This window comes from Macaca mulatta, chromosome 9, assembly GCF_049350105.2.
Source record: "Macaca mulatta isolate MMU2019108-1 chromosome 9, T2T-MMU8v2.0, whole genome shotgun sequence".
In the NCBI taxonomy this organism is placed as follows: Eukaryota; Metazoa; Chordata; class Mammalia; order Primates; family Cercopithecidae; genus Macaca; species Macaca mulatta.
In genome coordinates, this window is record NC_133414.1 from 135,822,209 (window position 1) to 135,848,218 (window position 26,010).

Below are 26,010 nucleotides of genomic sequence, written 5' to 3' on the forward strand. Positions count from 1 at the left end.
TCCTTCACTGTAGAGGAGAAGGTGCAGGGTTGCAGGAACAGAGAGGCTCAGAGGAGTCTGGAGTGAAAGCACACATACTCCAAACAATGTACATTTCAAAGTGTATTGACCCTTGCTCTCGACTGGGCCACTCCCCATTAACTAGTGCCTGGCAGGGCACAGCTAATGAGTAAGAAAAAAAACGGAACAAAAAGGTGGAGAGGAGAGGGAGGGGGAGGAAAGGAAATTACAAGTCACATTTCATTAATCTACAAAGCAATGAATCTGCAGACTTCATCACACTGTCAGGAAGATGAATGATTAAAAAGCCTCAAGCTACCACATGGCTCTGCTGCAAAGTCCCAGAAATAATGGAAAATATAATTGATAGAAAAAAAATCAAACGCTACCTATGTGATTGTGTGGCAGCCAACTTCGCAAAATGTTATGAGTGACCAATACTGGGGAATCCGGGTGTGCCCATGCCCAATTTAGTCACAGCAGCCATAAAAAATAAACAGGTATTTTACTTAAAGCTTTTTGTAGGTGGGTTTTTAGGGCTAAAAACTTGAAAAGCAAGAATGCTTTTTGCCATTAGGAATTTTTCTTGATAGATAGAGATTTGCATTTTTTTTTTATTTCATACAAGGTAAAACCATGATGGATTTAGATAAAATGCCTCCACTTGGTCTGTAAAAGGCAAAACGTCAAGCTTTCTGCACATGTTTTAAAATGCCCAGGGAAACAAGTATTGCTACTTTGTTTTTCTTTTCCCAAAGGTGGGAACATACTTGAAAAGTAGGTGAAGGCTGAGTTTCTAACAAAGTCAAACGATATTAACGCTTATCAGTACAGTGAAACCGACAATAAGGATGTGCTTATATGAGGTTTCACAGCAGCGTGTTACTGCAGAGGGGAGTCCGCAGGGGACGGGAACTTATTGCGACTATTTCTGTGAGCCACACGTCAAGCACATCCACATCTTCCACCTGCATAATCCTCACAGCTTCCTGGAGGGAGCTGGTATTACTACCACCGTCCTCCTCCTCCTCTTCATCATGACCATTTTTACAAATGAAAAAGTGCAAGGGTTCAGAGAGGTTAAGTAACTGGCCCTGCATCACACAGCAACTAAGTAACAGAGTGGGATTTGAACCCCCAGTCTGACGTGAAAATAGTTTGCAAATTCATCATTGGCTTGACCAACCCTCACAAAGCGAAGGAAGGAAGAAGCGTTATGCCCGGGGTCCTGCAGTCCATGCAGAGGGACTTTGGAAATGGGACATCCTCATCCCTCCTGGTTTAGGGAACAGCCCTGAGACAGGAAACCAAGTGCTTGTCCTGACGTGTGGACCATGGGGCCCTCTGGCTGCTGTGAGGGAATTTCTGAAGTCTCTCCTGGGAGCCTCTGCAGTGCTGAGTGGATGCCAGGAGCAATACTTTGTATTCCCCATGCAGCACATAGTCAGTGTTGACCGCAGGCTGTGGGTATGAGTGTGACGGGCTGGCCCGCTGGCCGCTGGAGGACAGCAGGTATGAATGGAACCGTCCTCACCACAGGTTCAGTCTGCAGCTCACAGTCCCTTCACAGTTGAGCTTGGGATGGATGCCTGGCCTCCTCTGTGGGTTTACAGCACAGGACATCACCCAAGAACAGAAGAGCTCGTACAGATAAGATAAGAAAAACTCAGGCTCCAGCGCCAGCACCAGCACCAGCACCAGCACCAGCATGCTCTCCACCCCTTCACTAGGTTGGGTTTTTTTTTTTTGTCTTTGTTTTTGTTTTGTCCACTATTGCTATTAACTCCAATTTTACCCATCTCTGACCCTGTCAAATCTGAATAGCTTGGAGGCTAAGCACAGGCCACGGAGTCAGAGACCCCAGCCCTGTGCCTTTCTTACTCGAGCAGATCCCTTTGGGTCTCCAGCCCGTTACCTCCTTTGTACACTGGAAAGTGAGACTGGGGCCAGGATGGAAGGAGAGCCTGAGTGCTGTGCTTAGGAAAGTGCTGGCAGGTCCTAAGTGCTCCACCGTGGCAGCCACCACTTAGTGACAACGGGACAGTAGTGATACCGGGAGGGCCAGGAGGAGACCCCTGCAGCGTCCTCCTGTGCCTGCAGCCCACTCTCTCCCAGAGGGAGGCTTACTTCCAGCAACAGTGTGCCAGGAGGCCCCATTGACAGTGCCCTCCTCCTTCTGGAACTCCTCCGTGTGGCACACCCTCCTCCGGGCGTCCGTCATGAGGCGGTGTGTGGAGGCATAGGAGTAGGCCAGCCAGCGGAACACGTGGTCGTCGGGGGTGGGGGTGTGTTCCTGTGTCTTCCAGGGGGACCGCACCAGATCGTAGGGGTATGCCACCACCAGCTCGCCGCCCTGCAGGTTGCCGCCCAGCACAAAAGGGATTTTTTCCATCCAGGCTATGACTGCTCTGGTCTCGGCGGCCACCTGTGAACATCCCAAATGGACAAGTAAAATGAGCAGGAAGCCGCTTTCTCTCCCCAGCTGTCAAACAGGGACGTAGTCAAAAAAGCAGTGCTTTTATGGAATAATCTTAGTAAAGTTTAGAATTTCAAAATCAATTCTGGGAAAATGTGAAAGAGACTTAGAAAGACTCATAAACCAATCAAATGAATGGGCTTTGTTTGGATCTTGATTTAAACAACCTTGGGGAGGGGGGAATAACAGGGGAGATGTGAGCACTGACCAGATACTTGACTATATTAAGGAATACTTTATTTTAATATAATAATGGTAACGCCTTATGGTTGTAAAAAGAGTGCCTTTATTTTTTAGAGATATCTACTGAAATCTTTACAAAGGAAAGGCTATGATGCCTTGGTTTAGTTTCAGTAACCTGGGGGAGGAGGAGAAAGTGAGTGAAGGTGTGGACGAAACAGGAATCGGTAAGTGTCAGAGCTGAGATGGGTCCATGGCGATCCTGGGCAACTTCCTCCCTAATTCCGTATGCTTGACATCGTTGAACAATAACGTTTAAGTAAAAAAGAAAACCATGTCAAAAGCTAAAATTTGAAAGTTTGATATGGTCAAACATTGATCAGTGAAACAAGTATTTATCATAAATTGCTAAGCTCTGTGAAGATAATCTCAGTAAGATCAAATTGACAATGATAACAGACATCGGAAATCATCTCACCATGATGTATAGAAAACTGAGTAAGGGATGAGATGGACTTGGGATTCATTAAGTTTTGTTGTTTTTGTTTAAACACCTCAGGGGCCCTGGATTGGACCAATGAGAGAGCTTAGTTCATTATACAGTATCACTGCTGGTCTGTGCTTGGTCACCTTCTGGTTTTATTTATTTATTTATTTATTTATTTATTTATTTGAGACAGAGTCTTGCTCTGTTGCCAGGCTGGAGTGCAGTGGCGCAATCTCGGCTCACTGCAACCTCCACCTCCCGGGTTCAAGCGATTCCCCTGCCTCAGCCTCCTGACTAGCTGGGACTACAGGCGCACACTACCACGCCTGGCTAATATTTTGTATTTCAGTAGAGATGGGTTTTCACCATGTTGGCCAGGATGGTCTCGATCTCCTGACCTCATGATCCGCCCGCCTCAGCCTCCCAAAGTGCTGGGATTCCCTTCTGTTATTTATTTCAACATGGAAAACACCTATGAACCCACCATCCAACCGCAGACCTCACTAACAATTTCTGTTCTGTGTGCCTACACCATCCTACCTATCCACCCTCCTGCCTCCCACTCAGAGGCACCCACTGTATCCTAAGTGATGTGATTCTCATTCTCTCTTTTGTTTTATCCCATATGTGTATACCTGAAAATATACCATTTGGTTTTACTTGCTTTTGATCTAAAAATAAAAATAGGTAGGGGTGGAGGGGCGCAACGATACTGCTGGTTGCCTTCTGCAATTTCTTTTTCCTCCCACTCAATTTTGTGTTTCCCATATTCATCCTGTTGTTGAATAAAGGTATTTTCAGTCTTTTTTTCACTTCAATATGGAGATCCCATTTAATGCATTAATACCTATTCTTAGATGATGGGCGTTGGTAATTTTCAATCTTTTGCTATAATGAAGAGTGTTGCTTTGAACTTCCTTTTACTGTCTTCTGGTACATATGTGTTGGAATTTATCTTGCACATATCACCAGAAGTGAAATTGTAGAGGCATAGGATATAAAAATATTCTACTTTACAAGGTAATCAAATTATTTTCCAAAATCATTACATCAGTGTATACTCATCCACAATGTATACTCATCCACAGTGTATACTCATCCACAATGTATACTCATCCACAGTGTATACTCATCCACAGTGTATACTCACCCACAATGTACAAGAAATCTGTCCCGTATTCCCTCCCACACTGGGGGGATTTTTACTTTTGCCAAACAATGGACATATAATGTTCTCTCATCTGCATTTCCTTAGTACTAGTGAGGTAGAACATCTTGTCATTTTTATTAATTCTGTTTCCTCCTCTCTTACCCTTTTGTCCATTTATCTATTGAATTGTTCATATTTTTATTATTTGTTATTCTTCAGCTTTTAAATTTTCAACATTCTCAGTTATATAATTTATAAATAACTCCTCCCAATTTTTAGCTTGTCACAGTTTTTCAAATCTTTTGAGGAACAGGCTTTCTTACCTCCATGTAGTCGAATTTACTAATCTTTTATGATTAATGCCATTTGTATCTCACCTAAAATAGCCTTCCTCACACTAAAAGCTGTATTCAAAATTTGATGAGATATTATTGTGAATAATTGTTAAATTTGATCAAACACACCTTTCTATAGACAAATTGCTTCATATTATTTCTTTGTTTTCTATCATTTCATTCATTTTTGCCCTTGCTTTTTATTTATTAATTTTAATTTCTTTTTTTTTTTTTTTTGAGACAGGGTCTCACTCTATTGCCCAGGGTGGAGTGCAGTGGCATAATCTCAGCTCACTGCAACCTCCACCTCCCAGGTTCAAGTGATCCTCCTACCTCAGCCTCCCAAGTAGTTGGGACCACAGTTGTGCACCACCACGCCTGGCTAATTTTTGTGTTTTTAGTAGAGACAGGGTTTCACTATGTTGGCCAGGCTAGTCTTGACCTCCTGACCTCAAGTGATCTGCCTGCCTCAGCCTCCCAATGCCCTTGTTTTTAAATTAATCTCTCTTTCTTTGGGTTTCTTCTGTTATTTATTTATTTATTTATTTATTTATTTGCTAACTTCTTAAGTTAGTTAACTTTCAGCTTTCCTTTGCAATATAATAACTTAAAGTTATAAATTTTCCTAAAGCACTATACTTTGCTATAATCCACAAATTTTCATATGTAATCTTTTCATTATTATTCATTTCTAATTATTTATTAGTTGTCAGTATTTTTTTCTTTGACTTATTCTTTAGAAGTTTTTTATTTTCTAAATACATGAAGAGGTTTTCATTAATCTTATTACAGTCTTCTAGTTTAACTGTATGGTGGTGAGACCAAGGTCTGTCTGATACCTATTCTCTGAAATTTGTTGAGATTTCCCTTATAAGCCCAGTATATCATCAATTTTTTTTTTAAATGTTACAGGATTACTGAGAAGAATATTCTTTAATCATTGGTTATAGAATTTTTTTTTTTTTTTTTTGAGATGGAGTCTCGCTCTGTCACCCAGGCTGGAGTGCGGTGGCGCCATCTGGGCTCACTACAAACTCCGCCTCCCGGGTTCACACCATTCTCCTGCCTCAGCCTCCCACGTATTGGGACTACAGGGGCCTGCCACTACGCCCGGCTAATTTTTTGTATTTTTAGTACAGACGGGGTTTCACCATGTTAGCCAGGATGGTCTCGATCTCCTGACCTCATGATCCGCTGGCTTCGGCCTCCGAAAGTGCTGGGATTACTGGCGTGAGCCACCGCGCCCGGCCGTCATTGGTTATAGAATTCTTACAGGTCCCTTATGTCAAGCCTGTTAGCCTTGTTACTCAAATCTTTATCTTTGCTGATTTCTTATCTATCTAGTGTATCCACAATTGAGAAAACTATTGGTGATGATAGAATTGTGTAATTCTCCTTGTAGTTCTAGACAACAAAGTCAAATAACTAAATTCTAGTCCAAAAGCAAAGACTGAACATCCAGAGACTCTGCACAATTGTGCTAAAAGGACTGCTTAGCTCTTATAGCCTAGTGGCTAAGAAAGCCGGCAACCAAATTCCAATTTTGGTCTAAGTGTTCCCAAAGTATAACATAGCTTGAATTGTCAACTTTGCCCAGTGTCATTAGGATGTTAGATGGAAAAACAAACAAATGAGCAAAAAACAACTAAAACAGGTTATGTGGGAACCATAAGAGCAGATTTAGAAGACAGAAGACTCAGGGGCCTCCCTAGTCTCCTGCCCACATCAGCACCCTTGGGCATCCTAACTGAACCAAGTGGCATTGCTGCTGTCTGTCTTCATCACCCCACTGCTCACTTCCTGAGGGCCTGGATGACCCTGGACTGTCAGTCACTAAAGGAGCCCACCCTGCTGCTCCTCCTCCAGTAAGTGGCACCCACATGTGCTGTGCTGGGGGCTGGAACGCCAAGGGAGAGCTGCTGTCCTCTCTCCAGCTCCCTTTAATCCCCAGTAGGAGAAGTCCAACCTTTTCTTGTTGTTGTTTGTTTGTTTTGAGCTTGCAATTTGCTTGTCTAAAATATAGCGTTTCCCAGCCTTCCTTGCAGTGGCTGATACCATGTGCAACTGAATTCTGGCCAGTGAGAGTTAAGCAGAAGCATTATGTATAACCGCTTATAGGAAATTGAAATATCTGAGAGAAGAACTTTTTCTTTTCCCCAAGCCCTTTCTCTCCTGTTCCTTCAGAGACATGACAGCTGGAGCACCAGCTGCCACCCTGGATTATGACCTTGAAGATGAGTGCCACATGCTGACATGGCAGAGACAGAGACAGAGATGAATCTTGGGTTCCTCACGATTACCAGGCTTCTACTTGGCTGGTCCTTGGCTGGCTTCCAGGGTACTTTCACGTGAAGAAAGAAAGAAACTTTTACCTTGTTAAGGCACTATTTTGATTTTTCTGTGGCTGCGGCTGAACCCAACACTAACTTATATATCAATAAAGGTAGAACTCTTGAAGAATGTTTACGATCGAAGAATCAGAGTACGGAGCTCTACTATGATGCCCAGGAAAGACAACAAGAGGTACGGGAGAATTATTTCTTCTACAACATACTCTTTGTAAAACAAGACCTAAGAAATCTGGGGAAATATTTCTCATCTAATTTCATTTTTGTTTCCAAAGAAACACCACATGTAGTAAACCCAAGGGGATGTACTAAAATAAAACTAAGATATATTAAGCAATCAGTAAGGGCTAAGGATAATTTCTTAGTAATATAACCGACAGTGAGAAAGATATTAAAGGTAGTAACAAACATGTGCAATTCAGGGGAGATTGTTTTGGTTTTGAACCTCCATGTGCTTGTTAAGACATATAATTAAATGATTTCTCCTCTACGAAGAATCTCCTCAAATATCCACCTAAAAGGTAGTTATTATCTAGCACACTTATCTGCTTTTGGAGAAAACATGAAAGAAAAAAAATGGTTTTGTCTCTTTCTTAAATGTCCTATCCTCAGCAAATACCAATGGGGGTTAAGCCTGGCCTTTTGCTGCTTTATAGATGAGGGGTATTTTGACTCACCGTGGCATTTTCCGACAGAAACCACTCAGGGATTGCAATATAGTGATTGGGAACTTTCCTGGGGCCATTCTGTTGATCCTCTGCCTCCCAGAGCAGCGTGTTTAAATCAGGAAAGTTGTTGTTGATGTCAATTCCATCGTGGGTCCAGCGTCCCAGGGACCAGCCTCCCAGCTCCGAGCCCTGGAGACAAGTGAGAGTGTGAGGAAGGCACAGGCTGCATTCAATGCGGACCCTCTACCATACAAGACGCATCTGTCTCCACTTCCCCTTGGGGAGGGTCTCTAAGCCTCTGGATGCCCTTTGACCCAAAGATGGCATCTAAAGGAGAATATTGAAAAACGTCCTATTAATATCTGGTGGGTGGTAGATAGTTCAGTCAAATTACTCCAAAGAGGGAATTCAGAGAACCACGCCTGCCACATGGAAGTGCTTAAAAAGCATTAGGTTCCTTCTTCCACCCCTACCTTCCTCTCTTCCATACTGGCCAGGTGAACCTCTGAGTAGCAATGAACTCATCATTGCAGTATCACTGGCCACCATAGTAATGCATTCTCCCTGCCTGCCCATGATTCTGGCTCACTATTTAGCAATGCAAATTCCTAACTGACTATATCTGCACCAATAAATGCGACCACATTTCTATACTGTAAAGCTTGTATTTGATAGGTACCATTGTTTAAATATAATTTTCCATTTTATTCCCAGGTATTGTGATATATCACTGTCAATACACAACATAATACTAACTATACTCTGTGTTCTCTTTATACATAATTCTGTACATGTGCATATTCTATACACACCTATAACCTAAATATGTTCTATATCATAATTGGAACATAAAATATAAAGAATATATCAGAATAATAAAACAACTTCCTCAGAAGACTGATGAGAAGATTAAAGGCAATAATCAAGGCTAACACATGCCATGATTAAGTGCTTAGCCAACATAAAGTGGTACTACTGGATTCCATTATCGTTATGTATATAGCAATAGTGCTGTTCATCTTCACTTCCTCCAGTTTGTCGGCACGTCCACCTCTCAAGGCCACCAACATTCTCAGTGCCTGCTTTGCACCTTTCATAAACCTTGTGGGCTTCCCTGCCTCAGCAGAGACACTCAAAAATAAAACTCGTGTGATCAGGCATGGTGGCTTACACCTGTAATCCCAGCAGTTTGGGAGGTCAAGGCTGGCGGATTACCTGAGGTCATGAGTTTGAGACCAGCCTGGCCAACCTCCTCTCTACTAAAAATACAAAAATTAGCTGAGTGTGGTGGCAGGCGCCTGTAATCCCAGCTACTCAGGAGGCTGAGGCAGGAGAATCGCTTGAACCCAGGAGGCAGAGGTTGCAGTGAGTGGAGATCGTGACACTGTACCCCAGCCTGGGCGACAGAGGGAGACCCCGACTCAAAAAATAAATAAATAAAGCTCGTAAGGTGGAATTTTGCATAACCCTGGAGCTGGGCATACTCTGGAGCTGGGGCCTCACTGCCCACATCCTATTGGGTGAGATGGGCCAGGGCCATTACCCCTTCGTAGGCCTTCTCGTAGCCATCGGGGTTGAGGGAGGGGAGGATGTGAATCCGCGTCTCCTCCACCAGGTGGACGATGCGCGCATTCCGGGCCAAGTACTCCTGGCACAGGAACTGCACCAGCAGCAGCAGCAGCTCCCGGCCTAGCACCTCATTGCCGTGGGCCCCCGCGATGTAGTGGAACTCGGGCTCACCTTTACTCAAAGACAGAGAGAAGCACAGGTTCATGTTGAAACACTTAGGGCCAAACAGTGCTTGTCATGTTGTGTTAGGCGGAAAGTCTTGAATGATATAAGCTTACCATTTTAGCCCTATTTGTTCTTTCAAACAAACCTCTAAAATGACATCAGGACAACTGTCTTATTCCCAGAGAGTCAGGTATGTAAGAAAATGTATAGAAAAATCTGACATGACACCTGTCACAGGGTAATAATGTCCATTCTTACTTACCAAGAACCGATCAAATAGCATAGTGCTTAGGGCTTAACATTTACAAGTTGAGCACAAGCCATAGCAATCAGTGCCTCTCTTTTGGGAGGCATTTATTTTTCTTAAAATAACTTCCTATTAAGTTTAACAAAGACAAATGAATATAAGCAGAAAATAGTCCATCAGGGCAAATCAGCAGTGACGCAGTGTAAAGTGGGCTTTCTTTAGGTATTTTTTCTTTCAAAGCTCAGCTTTTAAATCTTAGGGTGCTATGGTTTAATGTATGTGCCCCCCTAAAATTCATATGCTGGAACTTAAGATCAAACGTGAGTATTAAGAGGAGGGGCTGGCCGGGCGCAGCGGCTCACACCTATAATCCCGGCACTTTGGGAGAGGGCTCCAGTGCAGGAGTTCAAGACCAGTCTGGGCAACATGGCAAAACCCTAACTCTACAAAAAACAAACAAAAAAAATTAGCTGGGCATAGTGATGCACACCTATAGTCCCAGCTTCTCAGGAGGCTGAGGTGGGAAGATTGCTTGAGCCCAAAAGGCAGAGGTTGTAATGAGCCAAGATCATGCCACTGTACTCCAGCCTGGGAGACGGAATGAGACCATCTCAAAAAAAGGAAAAATAAGTAAAAGAGGTGGTGCCTTCAGGAAGTGATGAAAAGATTACTCCTCTTATAAAAGGGTTCCAGAGAACTAGCCAGGCACTTTTGACCTTCTGCTCCTGCCATGCAAGACAAGAAGGGGTCTTAAGAGGAACAGCCCTCACCAGGCACTGAATCTGCCCATGCTTTGACTTTGGACTTCCCAGCCTCCAGAACTGTGAGCAATAAAGTTCTGTTGTTTATAAATTTCCCAACCTCTGATATTTTGTTACAGCAGCCAGAAAGGACTAGGGCCTGGCATTTATCAGTGTTGGGCTCAAGCTGACAACACATTTCCTTCCCTCATTGGCAAAGCTGCTACTTTTGAGGAAATGTGATTTTACCAGAAGATAAAGTTTTTATTATTTGAAATAAACACCTGCCAGGTGCAGTGGCTCACTCCTGTAATCCCAGCACTTTGGGAGGCCAAGGCAGGCAGATCACCTGAGGTCGGGAGTTCAAGACCAGCCTGACCAACATGGAGAAACCCCGTCTCTACTAAAAATACAAAAATTAGCTGGGCATGGTGGCACATGCCTGTAATCCCAGCTACTCAGGAGGCTGAGGCAGGAGAATTGCTTGAACCCAGGAGGCAGAGGGCTCCATGAGCCGAGATTGTGCCATTGCACTCCAGCAGGCAACAAGAGCAAAACTCCATCTAAAACAAAAAAAAAAAACAAAAAACCTCCTGAGAGGAACTCCTGAGACTTTGATGAATGTTCAAGTAAATCAGACAAATCTTTGTACTTAGATATCAGCAGATTTCTAAAGAGCTCCCAGATTTACCAAAAAGAGAAACAAAGAAGCCCATCTGACCTATAGAGGTGCAGGCTGGGGAGTGACTGAATGGGAAATGGCTGAAAACAGGAAATATCTAAAAACAGAATTGAATTTTTTTAAAAAGCGGGAGAAGCTCCTCTAATATGCGCCATTAATGATCAGGGAATCCTGAAGGAGGAAGAAGTTCTGTCCTGCCCACCTCAGCCACTTTCTTCTTTGGCTGTTGTGGTTGGTCTCAGAGGTGGACGACAGAGAATGAAATATGCTCCCTTTGGAGAGAAGATGGGTATTTCCAGTGTAAATAATTCTATAGTCCATATCATAAGATGAGTGGTTCACAGAGCCAACATGTGCAGAATCTGTCTACGTGAGACAGCAGTGGTGTGGACAGCTGATGCCCTGTGGCATGAATCTTCTCATAGGGTAAACAATCTCCTAACTGTTTACATGGGTACCAAAGATGAAGGGGCCAAGCATCCCAGAGGGGCCCTTCTCACCGACTTCGTGCTCCCCAGGGTGATCAGAGATCTCCACAGCATACAGCTTCAGGCCCTGGTGGCTTTTTCCAATGTTGTAAATTCTGGTGATATTGGGACACATTTCATTCACAACTTTCATCAACTGAAAAACAAAGTGAATCCAAAACTCTAAGCATTGATGACTATGCACTAAAAGGACAGAGCTCCCAAGAAGACGGAAACCTCTTGCTTTCCTCCACAGCCTCCCAAGTGCATCCACATTCTGCACACCCCAGCTGCTATTGCCTCTACCCAGAACACTCTCCTTATATCCCTCTGTCCTAGATAATGCCTACTTTCCTTCCAGCACCTGCTCTACCATCACCCCCCTAGGAAGAAACTCCTGGCCATTGCCCCCACCCCGTCCCATACTTTCCGCACCCCTTGGTTGTGGCTATCACTTCCTGTTATCCTCCAAATGTTTATGTCCCCCAGAATCCATAGGCTGAAACCTAATCCCCAATGCAGGAAGAGCTGGGCCCTCTAGGAGGTGATTAGTGTCCTTATGAAAGAGGCCCAAAAGAGCTTGTTTGCTCATCTGCCATGTGAGAAAGCAGCACATCGATGGCCCTGTGAACCAGAAAGTGAGCCCTCACCAGACCCTAGATCTGCCAGTACCTTGATCTTGGACATTCCCACCTCTAGAACTCTGAATAGATTTATGTTATTTATAAGCTACTCAGGTTACAGTATTTTAGCATGAATGGACTGAGATACTTGCTGATAGAGTTTGGCTGTGTTCCCACCCAAAACTCATCTTGAATTGTAGTTCCCATAATCCCCACATGTCATGAAAGGGACCAGGTGGGAGGTAATTGAATCATGGGGGTGGTTTCCCTCATTGCTGTTCTGATCGTGAGTTCTCACAACATCTGATGGTTTCATAAGGGGCTTCCCCCTTCACTCGGCATTCATTCTCTCTCCTGCTGCCCTGTGAAGAGGTGCCTTCAGCCATTATTGTAAGTTTCCTGAGACCTTCCCAGTCATGCAGATCTCTGAGTCAATTAAAATTATTTTATTTATAAATTACCCAGTCTCAGGTATTTCTCCATAGCAGCATGAGAATGAAGTAATACACCTTCCTTAGTTGTGACTATCACCTCCCTGGTTGTGGCTATCACATACTTGGTTGTGATTATCACCTCTCTGGTTATGGTGACATCTTCCCTGATTATAGCTATCACCTCCCTGGTTGTGGTTATCACCTCTCTGGTTGTGATCATCACCTTCTTCATTGTGGTCATCACTTCCCTGGTTGTGGTTATCACCTCCATTGCTATAGCTATCACCACCCTGGTTGTGGTTCTCACATTCACTGTTGTGGTTCTCACCTCCCTGGTTGTGGTCATCACCTCCCTGGTTGCGGTTATCACCTCCCTGGGTGTGGTTATCACCTCTCTGGTTGTGATCAGCACCTGCCTTGTTCTGGTTATCACTCCCCTGGGTGTAGTTATCACCTCCCTGGGTGTGGTTGTTACCTTCCTGGTCATGGTTATCACTCCCCTGGGTGAGGTTATCACCTCCTGGGTTGTGGTCATCACCTCCCTGGTCGTGGTTATCACTTCCCTTATTGTGCTCATCACCTCCTTTTTGTGGTCATCACTCCCCTGGTCATGGTTATCACTACCCTGATTGTGGTTATCACCTTTCTGGTTATGGTTCTTATCACTCTTATTGTGGTCACCAACTCCCTCATTGTGGTTATCAGCTCCCTGGTCGTGGTTATCACCTTCCTGGTTGTGGTTATCGCCTCCCTGGTTGTCGTTATCACCTCTCTGGTTGTGGTCATCACCTCTCTGGTTGTGGTCATCACCTCCTTCGTTGTGGTTATCACTCCCCTCGGTGTGGTAATTACTCTCCTGGTTGTGGTTATCGCCTCTCTGGCTGTGCTTCTTATTGCTCTTGTTGTGGTCATCACCTCCTTCATTGTGGTCCTCATTCCCCTGGGTGTGGTTCTTACCTCCCTGGTTGTGGTTCTCACCTCTCTTGTTCGTGGTCACCACCTCCCTTGTTGTGGTTCTCACTTCCCTGTGATCATCACCTCCCTCGCTGTGGTCATCACTCCCCTGGTTGTGGTTATCATTTCCCTGATTGTGGTTATCATCTCTCTGGTTGTGGTTCATATTGCTCTTATTGTGGTCACCACCTCTCTCATTGTGGTTATCAGCTCCCTGGTTGTGGTTATCACCTTCCTGGTTGTGGCTATCACTTCCCTGGTTGTGGCTATCGCCTCCCTGGTTGTGGTCTTATCTCTCTCATTGTGGTCATCAGGTCCCTCATCATGGTTATAACTCCCCTGGTTGTGGTTATCACTTCCTTTGTTGTGGTTCTCACCTCCCTGGTTGTGGTTCTCACCTCTCTCAGTGGTGGTTATTACTTTTTAACTATGATTTCCTGTTTTCTTATTGCCCACTCACTACACTGCAGATCATTGTGGAGACAGACTCAGCCTTTTATCTTTTATGCCTGACCAAATAAATATATCTTAATATCAAGTTTTTCTCATAATTTAATGAGCATCTACATTGTTGGGTTGAGCAAATACACACTGCTTCTTCCCTCCTGGAGCTTGCAGCACACAGCCAATAAAAGGCATGCAATGACCCAGTTCATTGCCACTAAGTAAGGAGAGCACCGGGTCACCATGACAACAGGAATCATGGGGTTAAACGGTAGGAAAAGCAGGCTTCAGCAAGGAAGTGAAATAAATACATGCTGTTTTCTGAATTTTGCCTTTTTAGTCAGCTCATCACACTGATAGCTGAGGTCTGGGAAAATGAGACCAGGGGCCAAAGGAGGTACCAAGGGCTCTGCAAGTCATAGGAGAAACGGCTACCCTAAAGGTCAAAGGCCAGAGACACCCTCTGCCTAGAGGCTGCCTTGCCTCGTGTCACTGAACGAGGACCTGTGAGTTCACTGCAAGTAGCTGTGATTTGCTAGGCTAAATTTGTTTATCAATACCCAAGTGAAAGAAGATCTGATTCAAAGGGCATCTCTTTATTGAGCCAGGCACCAGACCATGCAGTAGGGGCCAGAGGGCTCCAGGGACACTGTCATGACAGTGTGTTAAAGACCAGGAAGGAAGCCCAGGTGCTGCAGAAACACACAGGAAGGCCATCCTGGCCAGGGTGGCCGGTGGGCAGGTGCCCATTAGGGAGGCCCGTGGCCTTCTGAAAGCTGAGCTGGAACAGGACAGAGGAAGGGCATAGCCCACAGTGGGGCAGTGTGGACCTGAATGCTTTCTAGCAAGCTGCCAAAAAATCGGATCAACTGAATTATCCATAAAATGTCCTTGTAAAGTGTAGATAAACAAATCTGTTGCAAATTTTATGGTGAGTTGAAATCTATTAGAACTGGAAAATTGGTATTATGTAAAATTTATGATACGTTGGAGTTATATGACTGTGTGCTTCATATGCCTTTCATAACACAACATTCTGTAATGACTGGGAAGCGTGGTTTAATGAGCATCAAGAAGCGTTTCTAAAGGAGTGGGAAGATTTACTGCTGCTATAGCTTGGCTTTGATGACATGCCTACGAGAGGTGACAGGTGCAGCCTTGACTTGGAATTCAGGGTCTAACTGTCTTACTACTCCAGGGGTTAAAACAGGCTTCCCTTTATGATAACTCACTTTGTGTCACAATATTTAGCTGAGAGAAAGCTGGCTACAAGGACTCTTAACAGAAAGACTCTACAACAGAAACCTATCATAAATGGAGAAGCAACATGCAAAGGACATGTAGCTTCTACAGTCATCACCATGAAGACAGACACTGCAGGGACAGCAGGGGGCCACATATGAATAGCATCACATTTTAATAAAAGACACAGTAATCACATCACCAATTGTGTTAACAAGAACAGTAAGAATATGCTCCATTTCTCTTCTAAGTCTTATCATCATGACTGGCGGGTAAAGTAGAGAAGACAGAGAAGATTTTTCCCATTCTACAGACTTGGAGACTAAGGCCCAGAAAGCCATCGAATAATTTACCCTGGGTCACCCAGCTGGGAGCAGGAGAAGCCAGGACTTTGGCATCTCAGGGCTCTTCCCACACCCCTATCTGTCCATGAAGGTGTAGTAGAGAAATGAGAACCAGTGCATCCCTGCTGCTTGTTTTATTTGCTGCACACTGTGACCATTCTGATGGCCATAGCATACTTGCCATCTCCTTTGAGACCCCATGTACTAGTCCTTGCTGATGCAATCATTCTCAGCCAACAGCATTGACCTTAGCAAATCCCATCTGGCAGGCAATTCACTGTCTTACATTGAGATCAGTGACTAGCTCTATGGACATAAAGCCAGGTGGCTCATCACGAACTAGGCAATGAATGCAAGCATTCAGCCCAGATTGGCTTCCGTCACTGTTACCCCACCTCCTTCCAATTAGCTTCAGGAGAAATGTGCTGTCAGTACTAGTGATCACGACCTTGACACTGGAAGAAGATGTGCATCATCTTCCCTTGAGATGCACATTTAGCTATGGCATGGGGAGATGCTTGGGCCATGAGTCATTAGCATCACCTCCTTATATTCTACCCACTATCACTGTACTTTCATAGCAGCCACACTTTCCCACCGAAGGCACAGTATTGGTTAACAAAGTGCATGCCACTGTGCCATGGTATCATAAGCATCTTTCCCACATGAGACCATGGGCCTTTGAAAAATCTTCTTCTCAGTGAAGTTTCTCTACAATTCTCTCTGCACAGTGGCCCTCTGCAATGCCAGGAAGCATCTCTCCAGTGGCTACCAGCACCATCAAAGACCTGGGTGGTGGCCCACTCTGCTCTTCTCAGCAAGGCAACCGTGAGCATCCCCAGGAATGATGTTTCCCGTTTAAACACAATTAATTCTCGTAAGGGAATACAATTATTCTTGACAGGGGTCAAAGATGGTTTTTTGGAGTTTGAGTCTTTGTGGTAAATGTTTGGGTCTTGATGATTTCAGTCAGAGTAAGGAACAGAATTTTCACCATGACCTTAGAGCATGTATTCTCAAAAGGGATGACCTCACCCCAAGGGGCTGAAAATTGTGGCTAAAAAAGTCTTAGGTATTACGATGCTTTGTGTTCCCCCAAAGCTCAACCCTATCTAGCAAAATCCTATTTCTTAATATTTAATATAATGAGGGGAGGATAATTAAGAAAAGAAAAGAAGTCTAAAAACTTTCCCTAGGTGGGTAGTAATGAAAAAGAATGTTGAGAAACATCATCTTAGAAAGTACCAGGGTTTGCAAGACTCTTAGTCTCTTCAAGACTCTGTTTTCCCAACTCTGGGATAGAAATAAACTTTGCATCCTGGTGTCTACTGAATCCCAGGTTCTGCTGCTTCACTCTCTACTGAAGGAGAGAGAATCAAGAGCCTCAATTTCTGGCAAAATATCGGAGGGAAATTTTTCATAAAGATGGTAAAATGTTATGCACACTGACACTTGTTGTGGCATGTTTCATACTTTGTCTGTATTCATGAAAAGTTATGAATTGGGAGATATCCAAATGTTCCACAGCAGGAAAGAAGCTGAGAAAAGTATGATGCATCCACTCACCAGAACATTCTGCAACCTCACTATCACAATTATGAAGACAGCATGGAAAATGGCTAATGATCCAATATTCGCTGAGAAACACAGGGCCAAGATGTAACTATCCTGTCATCAAAACCGTAGGAATTCTGTGAATACAGAAGTTCAAACACCACATGGAAATGGGGAGAAAATGAAAACTGCCTTTTTTTTAGAGTAGTGGGTTCGTGGAGGATTTGTCTTTAGGCTTTTGGTTTGCATTTGATGCTGACACAATGTTGTTTATCCAGTGAATGCAAGTTTTGTTTTGTTTTGTTTGTTTGTTTTTTAAAGAGGAGAGTAGGGAAGAGGAAAGTTCTCTTCTGCCATCTTTCCTCATTTGCCTGAGAAACAGGCACCGCACCTTGCCCAATGGAAAAGAAATTCCAGAAGAAGGGAAGAGGGAAGGAAAGGAGTTGGGTGTATCTGAATGTGCAGGCTTGCTGCTCTGCCCTGGCTTCCTGTCCCCACAGGGTCAGGCTGAGCGTGGTACAAGTGGGTGGGTCAGCCATGGTCCCCACAGCCTGATGTCCCCAGCCATCCTTAGGTGCCCTGGAAATCAATGTCATTAGATGGCTGCCTTCCAGCCCATGTCTGCCTATGTTACTTTTTTCTATCCACATCACATTGTCTACATATGGGCCGTCAGCCAGTACTTCCTGGGCGTTTGGGACCTGACAACACTGTGATCAAACCAAAGAAGGTCATTAACCTTGTCCTCAAAATCACTTCTTCCTTTTCTCCACAGAAGCACACCAGGCCCCTCTCTCTCCCCAACTCACTCCAATAGGTGACCTCCACTGGGCAGCCTGCCTCAGAAATGCCTCTCTTCTCAACCTTCTTCAGGCCCAGGGGCCAGCCCTCCATACAACTTCCAGAAAGACAGCTCTGTGCACCTAAAGAACCTCCACAGACCCCCGCGTCAGGATAAAAGCCTCTCCTGGCACTCAGGACCAGCCTCCTCCGAGCTACCTTCAAATTGTCACAGAACACACCTGTCGGCTCCGACCTCATGCCTTCACTCTTGCTGTCCTCTCTACTCAGAGCACCCTCCCTCCACCCCTGCCTGGCAGTGCCAGCCACGCACGTTGGATGACAGCTGACCCCCTCTGCAACCAAAGCCTCCCAAACCAAGGCCAAGCAGATGGCTCCCTTCTCTCTCCCATCCCCCATGACTGTAAGGACCTCAAATACACACCTTGATCAAGTGCACACTCTGGATGGTAAAATGACAGGGTGTCTTCCCTCATTGCCCCAAGTGAGGGAGACAGGCAACGTACACGTAAACCAGCAACTAAGCAAGAATAAATTGCAACATACGCTAAGAAGGTCCTCCGTATTTTCTTGGAACAATTCCCTTTCTCCGCCTTATAGTGTCAATGTCAGGACTTTCTCCTTCCTCTCCTCCTCCTTTCTCCACCCAACCACCTGCAGCTCCCCTCTGCCTGGAACTGTGCCTTGCAAGTCAGTGCTGTCTGCACAAAAGAGTCACATGTCCCCTCATTATCTTCCTCGTACAATGCAATAAGATTTTCTATTTTCACTTCTTGCTTCCTGCTTCTGTTTCTCATTTTTTTGGTTTGTTGTAAATGTCTCTTTCAATAGTAGGAAAAATGAACAAGTTTTTCCCGAGGGAGAAAGATTTCTGCAGTAACCTAGCAGACTCCATATGGGGAAATTGCTCAAAACGTTGACTTCTTTCCCATCCCCAGGAGCCAGGAATCCAAATGGCAAATCATTTCTGGCTTGAAGACTCTTCAGGATTGATGGGTGCTCTCCCGGACAGTCTCTAGTTGATAACTGCTGAGCTGTGGGATCTCACAGGGGTCTTCCAGTGTCACCTGAGGGGGCTGCACTGATTATCCAAAGGTCCCTCTTGGCTCCAGTAGTGATCAGAGTTGCCTAGGGTAATGAAGCATACTCCGCTTGCTCTCCTTGTGAGAAAAGAGCCCCAAGTCTCCACGCAAGACAACTATTTACAGATAACAGCTACCTAAAGTCTCTGTGCAAGTCACTCATTTTAAATGCATTTAGATTTATTGCTTTTGACATTAATTGCACTGAGTTGATATCTGTCTCATTTCTGAGCTCAAGAAGCTGTGCTGAGACGTCCATGAGCAAAGCGGAGTTAACACATCAGTACTCCATAAAATGGAATGGCGAGCAGAGCCATATAAATACCCCAAAAATGTAGAGCAGCAGGGATGATTCACAGCCCTCAAGTCCAAACACATTATCTTGATTTCTGAAGAGCAAGACAGCAAGAAGATTTCTTAGCACATCCCACCTCTAAGTCTGTGCTGACAGGTGTCTGGAAGCTGTGTGAGTATCTCAAGTTAGATTACATCAAGACAAACCAGGCTTGTTCATTCCATGGGATTGGAGCTCCACTTAATTACTCTGACCTCAGAAACATCTTCCACATTTGTACTGGATGGCTGCTCCCCTCCCTTAGCACCTACAAGCCCTCCCTTTGAGCCATGTTAATTTGCCCTTGGTGGATCCTTGTTCTGTAAATGTATTCAGAAGGACATTTCTGCATATTCTGTCTCTTCAGATTCTTAGCTCTCTAAGGATTTCTCATTTGCCAGCTCCTCCCCATGCTTTCTAGCACCTGCTGGGGGTGGGCGCAGCACAGGAATTCATAGGCACCGCACTTAGCGTAGGTACTGCCTTTTTAGCTTGTCCTAATAAACACCCTGTCCCTTCCCCCTTGTGCACTCAATATGCAAATGCTGTCAAAATCTCAGAACTATTGGGTTTCTATAATTAAATCTGGGGAAAAATCTCATCTGGGATTGTCTTTTCTTTCTAACAATACTAAGAGCTATGAAGCTATCAACCAGTAGTTCTGAAACCTGGCTGGACAGCAGAATCACAAAAAGAGGATTTAAAAATCTGGATCCCCAGGCTCCTGTCTCCTAAGGATTCTACTTTAACTGGCCTGAGATGGGGCTCAATTATCACTAGCTTTACAAATTTCCCCAGGTGATTCCAATGTGCAACCAAGATTGAAACTCTGAAAATCTGAATAAGGGGTAGTGCTATAGTCTCTCAGTGCTGTTTTCCCATCTGCAAATAACAATAACCACAGTCCCTACCCTTCTAGAGTTATTAGGACTGAACACGGTCATGTACATAAGTTGGTCCTATGTGAATATTTTCCGCTATTATTATCGTGTTATCCTAGATCCTTTTTCTTTTTCAACTCTGCATCTGACCAACATCCTTAGATAGCACTCAAAACCGCAATAATTCTTTTTTTTTTTTTTTGAGACGGAGTCTTGCTCTGTGCCCCAGGCTGGAGTGCAGTGGCGCGATCTCGGCTCACTGCAAGCTCCGCTCCCCCGGGTTCACGCCATTCTCCTGCCTCAGCCTCCCAAGTAGCTGGGACTACAGGCGCCCGCCACCTCGCCCGGCTAATTTTCTTGTATTTTTAGTAGAGACGGGGTTTCACCGTGTTAGCCAGGATGGTCTCGATCTCCTGACCTCGTGATCCGCCCGTCTCGGCCTCCCAAAGTGCTGGGATTACAGGCTTGAGCCACCGCGCCCGGCCAAAACCACAATAATTCTTAAGATCTACAGTATTAACTGAGAAGAACGTGGATTCAAATTGTGTTTCAACAATCTGCCAGCCAAGAAGCCTTCCTCTGGTCACCTGAACCCCAAATCTTGAAACGACAAGCATTTAATGTGTCTTCAGCACATCAAATGATCATTCAGATCCCTAATCATCAACTTCTGGAAAAAAAAATTTAAGCGCTTATGGACACATAATATGTTGCTTTTTTTGATGAGTTCCTGGCATGAGGCTTTGTGATCTGCGTCTTACCTGGCGCATTTCCTTATAGTTGTGGTGTTTAAAATCCAAGTCGTCAGTGGTGGTCATCTCGTTCCGGCGGTGATAATAGTTATTAGGATCTAGGGACAGAAACATGAGTTTGAATTCACTCCCATCCTTCTATCTCCCATGGCATCTCTGTTAGAGACACATGGGGACTGCAGGGACAGTGCAGTCCAATCTCTAGCTTCTAAGGTTGGTTCAGAGATGAGAAAACCAAACTACAGGAAGCAACTTAGGAGTCCGAATTACCCAGTGGTTAAGAGTGTGGAGCCAGAATACCTGGGTTCAAATCGCCACTCTTCTACTTACATGCTGTATGAGTATGTAAGTGGGCAAGTTACTTGCACAGTGTTTGACTTGGTTTTTTACCCATGAACAAGAAAAAGAACGGTACCTCTTTCAATGGTTTATTGTTAGCATAGATGGGACAAATCTATGCACCCAGCAAGCTGTCAGCACTACATAAATAAATGAATGAATATCAAGACTCCACACATATGCATGGAGACTTCTGGAAGGATGTGGACCCTATAAGCCCCTTACCCAGTATTCATTCCCCTTCCTTCCTTCCTAAAGAAGCCCTATGTTTGGGAATCCCCTTTTCCCACTTCTAGGAAGATCTCAAGTCCCCAGCTCCAGGGCTCCAACATGACTGGCCAGTCAGAACACAGCATCTACTGGCCACTGTCATTGATCCAGACTGAAGGGAAGGACTTGATTGACACAGAGGAGGATTGAGTAACAATCTCTCCCCAGCAGTAAGAATGCAGAAGCACGCTGCCCACTTGCTACTATGGCCATCTGACCTCAAGAAGAACTAGCCTCAGGATGACTTCCGTGGTGTAGATGACCCACAGTAGAAGTCAGAGAACTCCAGTAACACTAAGAACAACTGAATCAACCAACCCCAGAGCCCAACTTTGGACAAGATAAAGACCCCCCTTTGCAGCTAAGCCAGTGGGAACTGGGGTTTCTGCTGTGGGAGCTGAAGCACCCTAGCGGATATAATCAGAATGTGTTAACAGAGCTGACCTTTGGGGACTGGGATTCGGGGGTCAGGGAGGCCATGTCTGCTCTTCACTTGATTCCCTTCCATATAAATTGACTCCCTCTCTGCATTCCTATAAGTGTGTATGGTTTATATAATTACAAAACCCAAGAACACAGAGAAGAGAGGATAGGACAGGGAGGAGCAAGAGCAAGAAGGAGGGCAGCCGTGAATGGACCACTCCATCTGCCTTGAGGTCCCCCAACCAGCCTGGTGACATCTCTGTCAGGAAGATGACACTGGAAATGTGGTGCATTTCCTGCTCTGTTCAGCGCTCCCTCCAATGCAGAGAACCCGCAGCCCTAGAAACCGTGTGAGCAATGTGGGAACCATGCAGCTGTCTGTTTAACCCAGTGGCTCCCGGGGCCACTCTAGAGGCAGTGAGGGCAGTGAGGGGATGAGCACTCTGTGGTATGTGGAGCAGCGAGGCCAGATCTGTGCCACCAACTGTGGTCCACAGACCAGTAGCATTGGCTGTTCGCTAGATCCAGCCCTGATCTACTGAATTAGAAACCACACTGCAACAGGATCCCAGCTGGCTCTGTAGACATTCACAGTTTGAGAATACTCAGCACGTGTTACATACATCTGCCATCAACTGAGCCAGCCCTGTGCCTGCATCCCCACAGCCACAGGTCACAAGCACCATACCCAAACTGATCAAGGTTCACTTAAAGACTGGCTTCACCCTTGAGAACAGAGGCCACTTGCAATAAGTTAAAAATCACATATAGACTCAAGCACTGAAAATACAGCTTTAATATTCACAAATGGTTTTCCAGTCATGCGATTACAAACAAATAACGGTTATGGGAAGGGAAATAACGTGGGAGTACAACTGGCATTTTGTCCAGACACGAAAGCAAAGCCATTCAGGCTTAGCCAGATGCCTCAGTGATTTATTTCTCAAGCCCTTTCCTTTTGGGAGTGGAGGCTGACCACGCCTCGGGCAAGCTGCCTTCCCCTTGATTTCCAAACCTGCCAGTTTCAAAGCAAAGGTAAAACATGTATTTTGCATTCATTTACACCTAACTTACTAGCAGGCTGTTATTAAGAGCTATTCAACACACCCGAAACCTCGGTGGGGGGGGGTGCGGGGGGGTGTCTTTTCAAAGGACTTTAAAGTCCCTTTTGTTTTGAAACACAAATTATGCCTTCAAGGTTCTCAAAAAGGATTGAAGAAAAACTGAGAGCCCTAAATACAAAAGAGCTCTGTGTTTGGCAACATTCTTCCTTCCTCAAGGCTAATCGGACTTCTGAAAGGTATGGGTACCTTTTCCAGAACTGTCTCAGAACTTCACAACTTCCAGTCACCCACATTTTGAACAAATACTCCCTTACTTGTCCATTTATTCTGATTGGGCAAAGTTTTATTGAGACCCTCCCTATTAGGAGCCCAGCACTTAGGTAAGCGATGAGTGAGGACCAAGCCCTGAGTCGATAGACAGAGCCAGTGAGTCATCTAAGCCAGCTATCCGCCCGCTTCCTTCTGTAGACAAGAGAAGCCCTTCCTCCTGTCAGAGTTGTTTGAACCAGAGCGACTCCATCTTGAATAGGAGCTGCGGAAAATGAGGCTGAGACCTGCTGGGCTGCATTCCCAGTAAGTTAGGCATTCTAAGTCACAGGATGAGATAGAAGGCTGGCACAAAGAACAGGTCATAAAGACCCTGCTTATATAAAACCGGTTGCAGTAAAGAAGTCGGGAAAACCCATCGAAACCAAGATGGCAACAAGAGTGACCTCTGGTGGTCCACAGTGCTCACTATATGCTAATTATAATGTATTAGCATGCTAAAGGCACTCCCACCAGCTCCATGACAGTTTACATATGCTATGGCAAGATCAGGAAGTTACCCTATATGGTCTAAAAATGGATGGACCCTCAGTTCCAGGAATTGCTCCCTCTTTCCCAGAAAACTCATTAATAACCCATCCCTTGTTTAGCATGTAATCAAGAAGTAACAATAAATAGAAGCAGCTGAGTGGCGCATGCCGCTGTTCTGCCTATGAAGTAGCCATTCTTTCTTTACTTTCTTAATAAACTTGCTTTCACTTTACTCTATGGATTCATCTTGAATTCTTTCTTGCGTGAGGCCCAGGAACCCTCTCTTGGGGTCTGAATTGGGACCCCTTTCCAGTAACACTCATGTGGGGAATCTATTCCAGGTGCTTCAGATATGCAAGTGTGAGCCTCAGGAACACACTCAGGAACACACTTCCTTCCTTCAGCTGGGCACTGGCTCAGAGATGATCCCAGGACCCAAGCCAGACCAATCAGATGAGTTTTCTCACAGAGCTTGCAGGAGCACAGTCTCTTCTGCTGGAGCCCTCGGAGGGTAGGATGTGAGTGGGAGGTGTTTGTGGCCAACCTGCCAGTCTGCAAGTTAGTGACAGGGGGAGCCCCGACCTCCACACGAAGGCCCTGAAATGTTAGATCTATTCTTGCCTGAAGCCAAAGTCAGACCTGCCCCTGGAATTTTTGCTTATGTGAGCCCGAATTTCTTTACATTTTTCTTAACCTAAGTTGAGTAGGACTTCTCACCTTTGAAAGAGAAATTCAGGCTGATCCAGTCTATGGGGGCTTTATCCTCACAGAGGGAGCTTTGATCCCTTCCTGTGGTTACTTCTATACCTCCTGTGTATGGGAAACCAGCTGATTCGTCTGCAACACCTTAGTTACAGGGATGGACAGACTCCAGGAGTGGAGCCTGAAATGCTCTTTCCAACCTTACTTCCCTTATTAAACTACTCAAGCATTCTGCTCTGTCCAAATTGGTCCACTAATCCTGCCCTATTATGGGCTGAATTGTGCTCCCCCAACCAAAGAAAAGCTATGTTGGAGTCCTCACCCCCAGTGCTTGAGAGTGTGACCTTGCTTGGAGATGGGGTTTTTACTAAGGCTTTTGAGTTCAAGTAAAGTCATTAGGTGACTCCTCATCTGATAGGGAGATTTGAATACGGACACACACGGGGGGAACGCCAGGTGAGTGAAGGCAGAGGCTGTGGTGATGCACTCAGAAGCCGAGGGATGTCAAAGGCTGACATCAAACCACCTACAGCTCTGAGAGAGGCCTGGAGCAGACTCTCCCTGACAGCCCCAGAAGGAACCAGCCCTGTCAACACTTCGCTCTCGGCTTCTGGCCTCCAGAACTGTGGCAGGATAAGTTATTCTAAGCCACCACTTTGGGGCACCTGGTTATACCAGCCCTAGGAAGCTACTACCTGCCCTAAACATCTCTGCCTCCTCACCCCCGAGTCCTCCTGCAGTTTTCTTTTGATTCCTCTGAGACCAGCACAAATGTCCGCTGCCCTGTAGGGCCTTCTGGTCACCCTCATCTCAGTCATTTCTTACTCCTCAGACATGGTCATAAAATAAATCCTTCGATCACCTGGACTACCTTTCACCTCCTTTCAATAATCTATTCTCAGATATCCCTGATGTAAATTCATGGGAGCCCTCCGGAGACTAAGAGCTCACTCGCTCACGAAGCAGCCTCTTGCGCTATTTTCAGCCCTAATTGCTAGGAAGGTCCTCCTTTATCAAGCTGAATTCTACCTGCTGATCTTAATTCATTCCTCTTCAGCTAGGATGACTAAGCCTCTCCCTTTCATGTACGATGGAGGCAGGAGAATAGGGCCTGGAAGAAAACATAAGGCCGATTCATGCTGACTTCCTAGAACTAAATCAATTGGAAACACTTCAGCTATGACAGGAAATATCCTTTCCATTTACAGAGGGCATACACCAAGTAAATGACTCTGTAACTTTACTTCATCCTCTTCATTTACATAGGGTGTACACAAAGTGACCAGTGGAAACCTCTAGAAAATTCTGTAATGGGGCTCTTGAGCCCCCACGCTCAGGCCCGCCCCCACCCTGTGGTGCGTACTTTCGTTTTCATTTTCAACATGTCTCTGCTTTTGTTGCTTCATTCTTTCCTTGCTTTGTTTATGTATTTTGTCCAATTCTTTATTCAAGACG

General features: G+C 45.1%; 1 protein-coding gene across 3 annotated transcripts in view; it reads right to left on the reverse strand.

Annotated features, from left to right (window-relative positions):
* CPXM2 (carboxypeptidase X, M14 family member 2) overlaps positions 1 to 26,010 on the reverse strand; it is a 246,824-nt gene that overhangs the window by 115,137 nt on the left and 105,677 nt on the right. For all 3 annotated transcript variants that reach the window (XM_077947807.1, XM_077947808.1, XM_001082168.5), the window contains exons 7-11: positions 20,969 to 21,057; positions 11,548 to 11,671; positions 9,188 to 9,384; positions 7,654 to 7,833; positions 2,128 to 2,425 (exon numbers count right to left, since the gene is read on the reverse strand). In XM_077947807.1, coding sequence (XP_077803933.1) covers positions 2,128 to 2,425; positions 7,654 to 7,833; positions 9,188 to 9,384; positions 11,548 to 11,671; positions 20,969 to 21,057 — 888 coding nt within the window. The remainder of the gene's footprint in view (positions 1 to 2,127; positions 2,426 to 7,653; positions 7,834 to 9,187; positions 9,385 to 11,547; positions 11,672 to 20,968; positions 21,058 to 26,010) is intronic.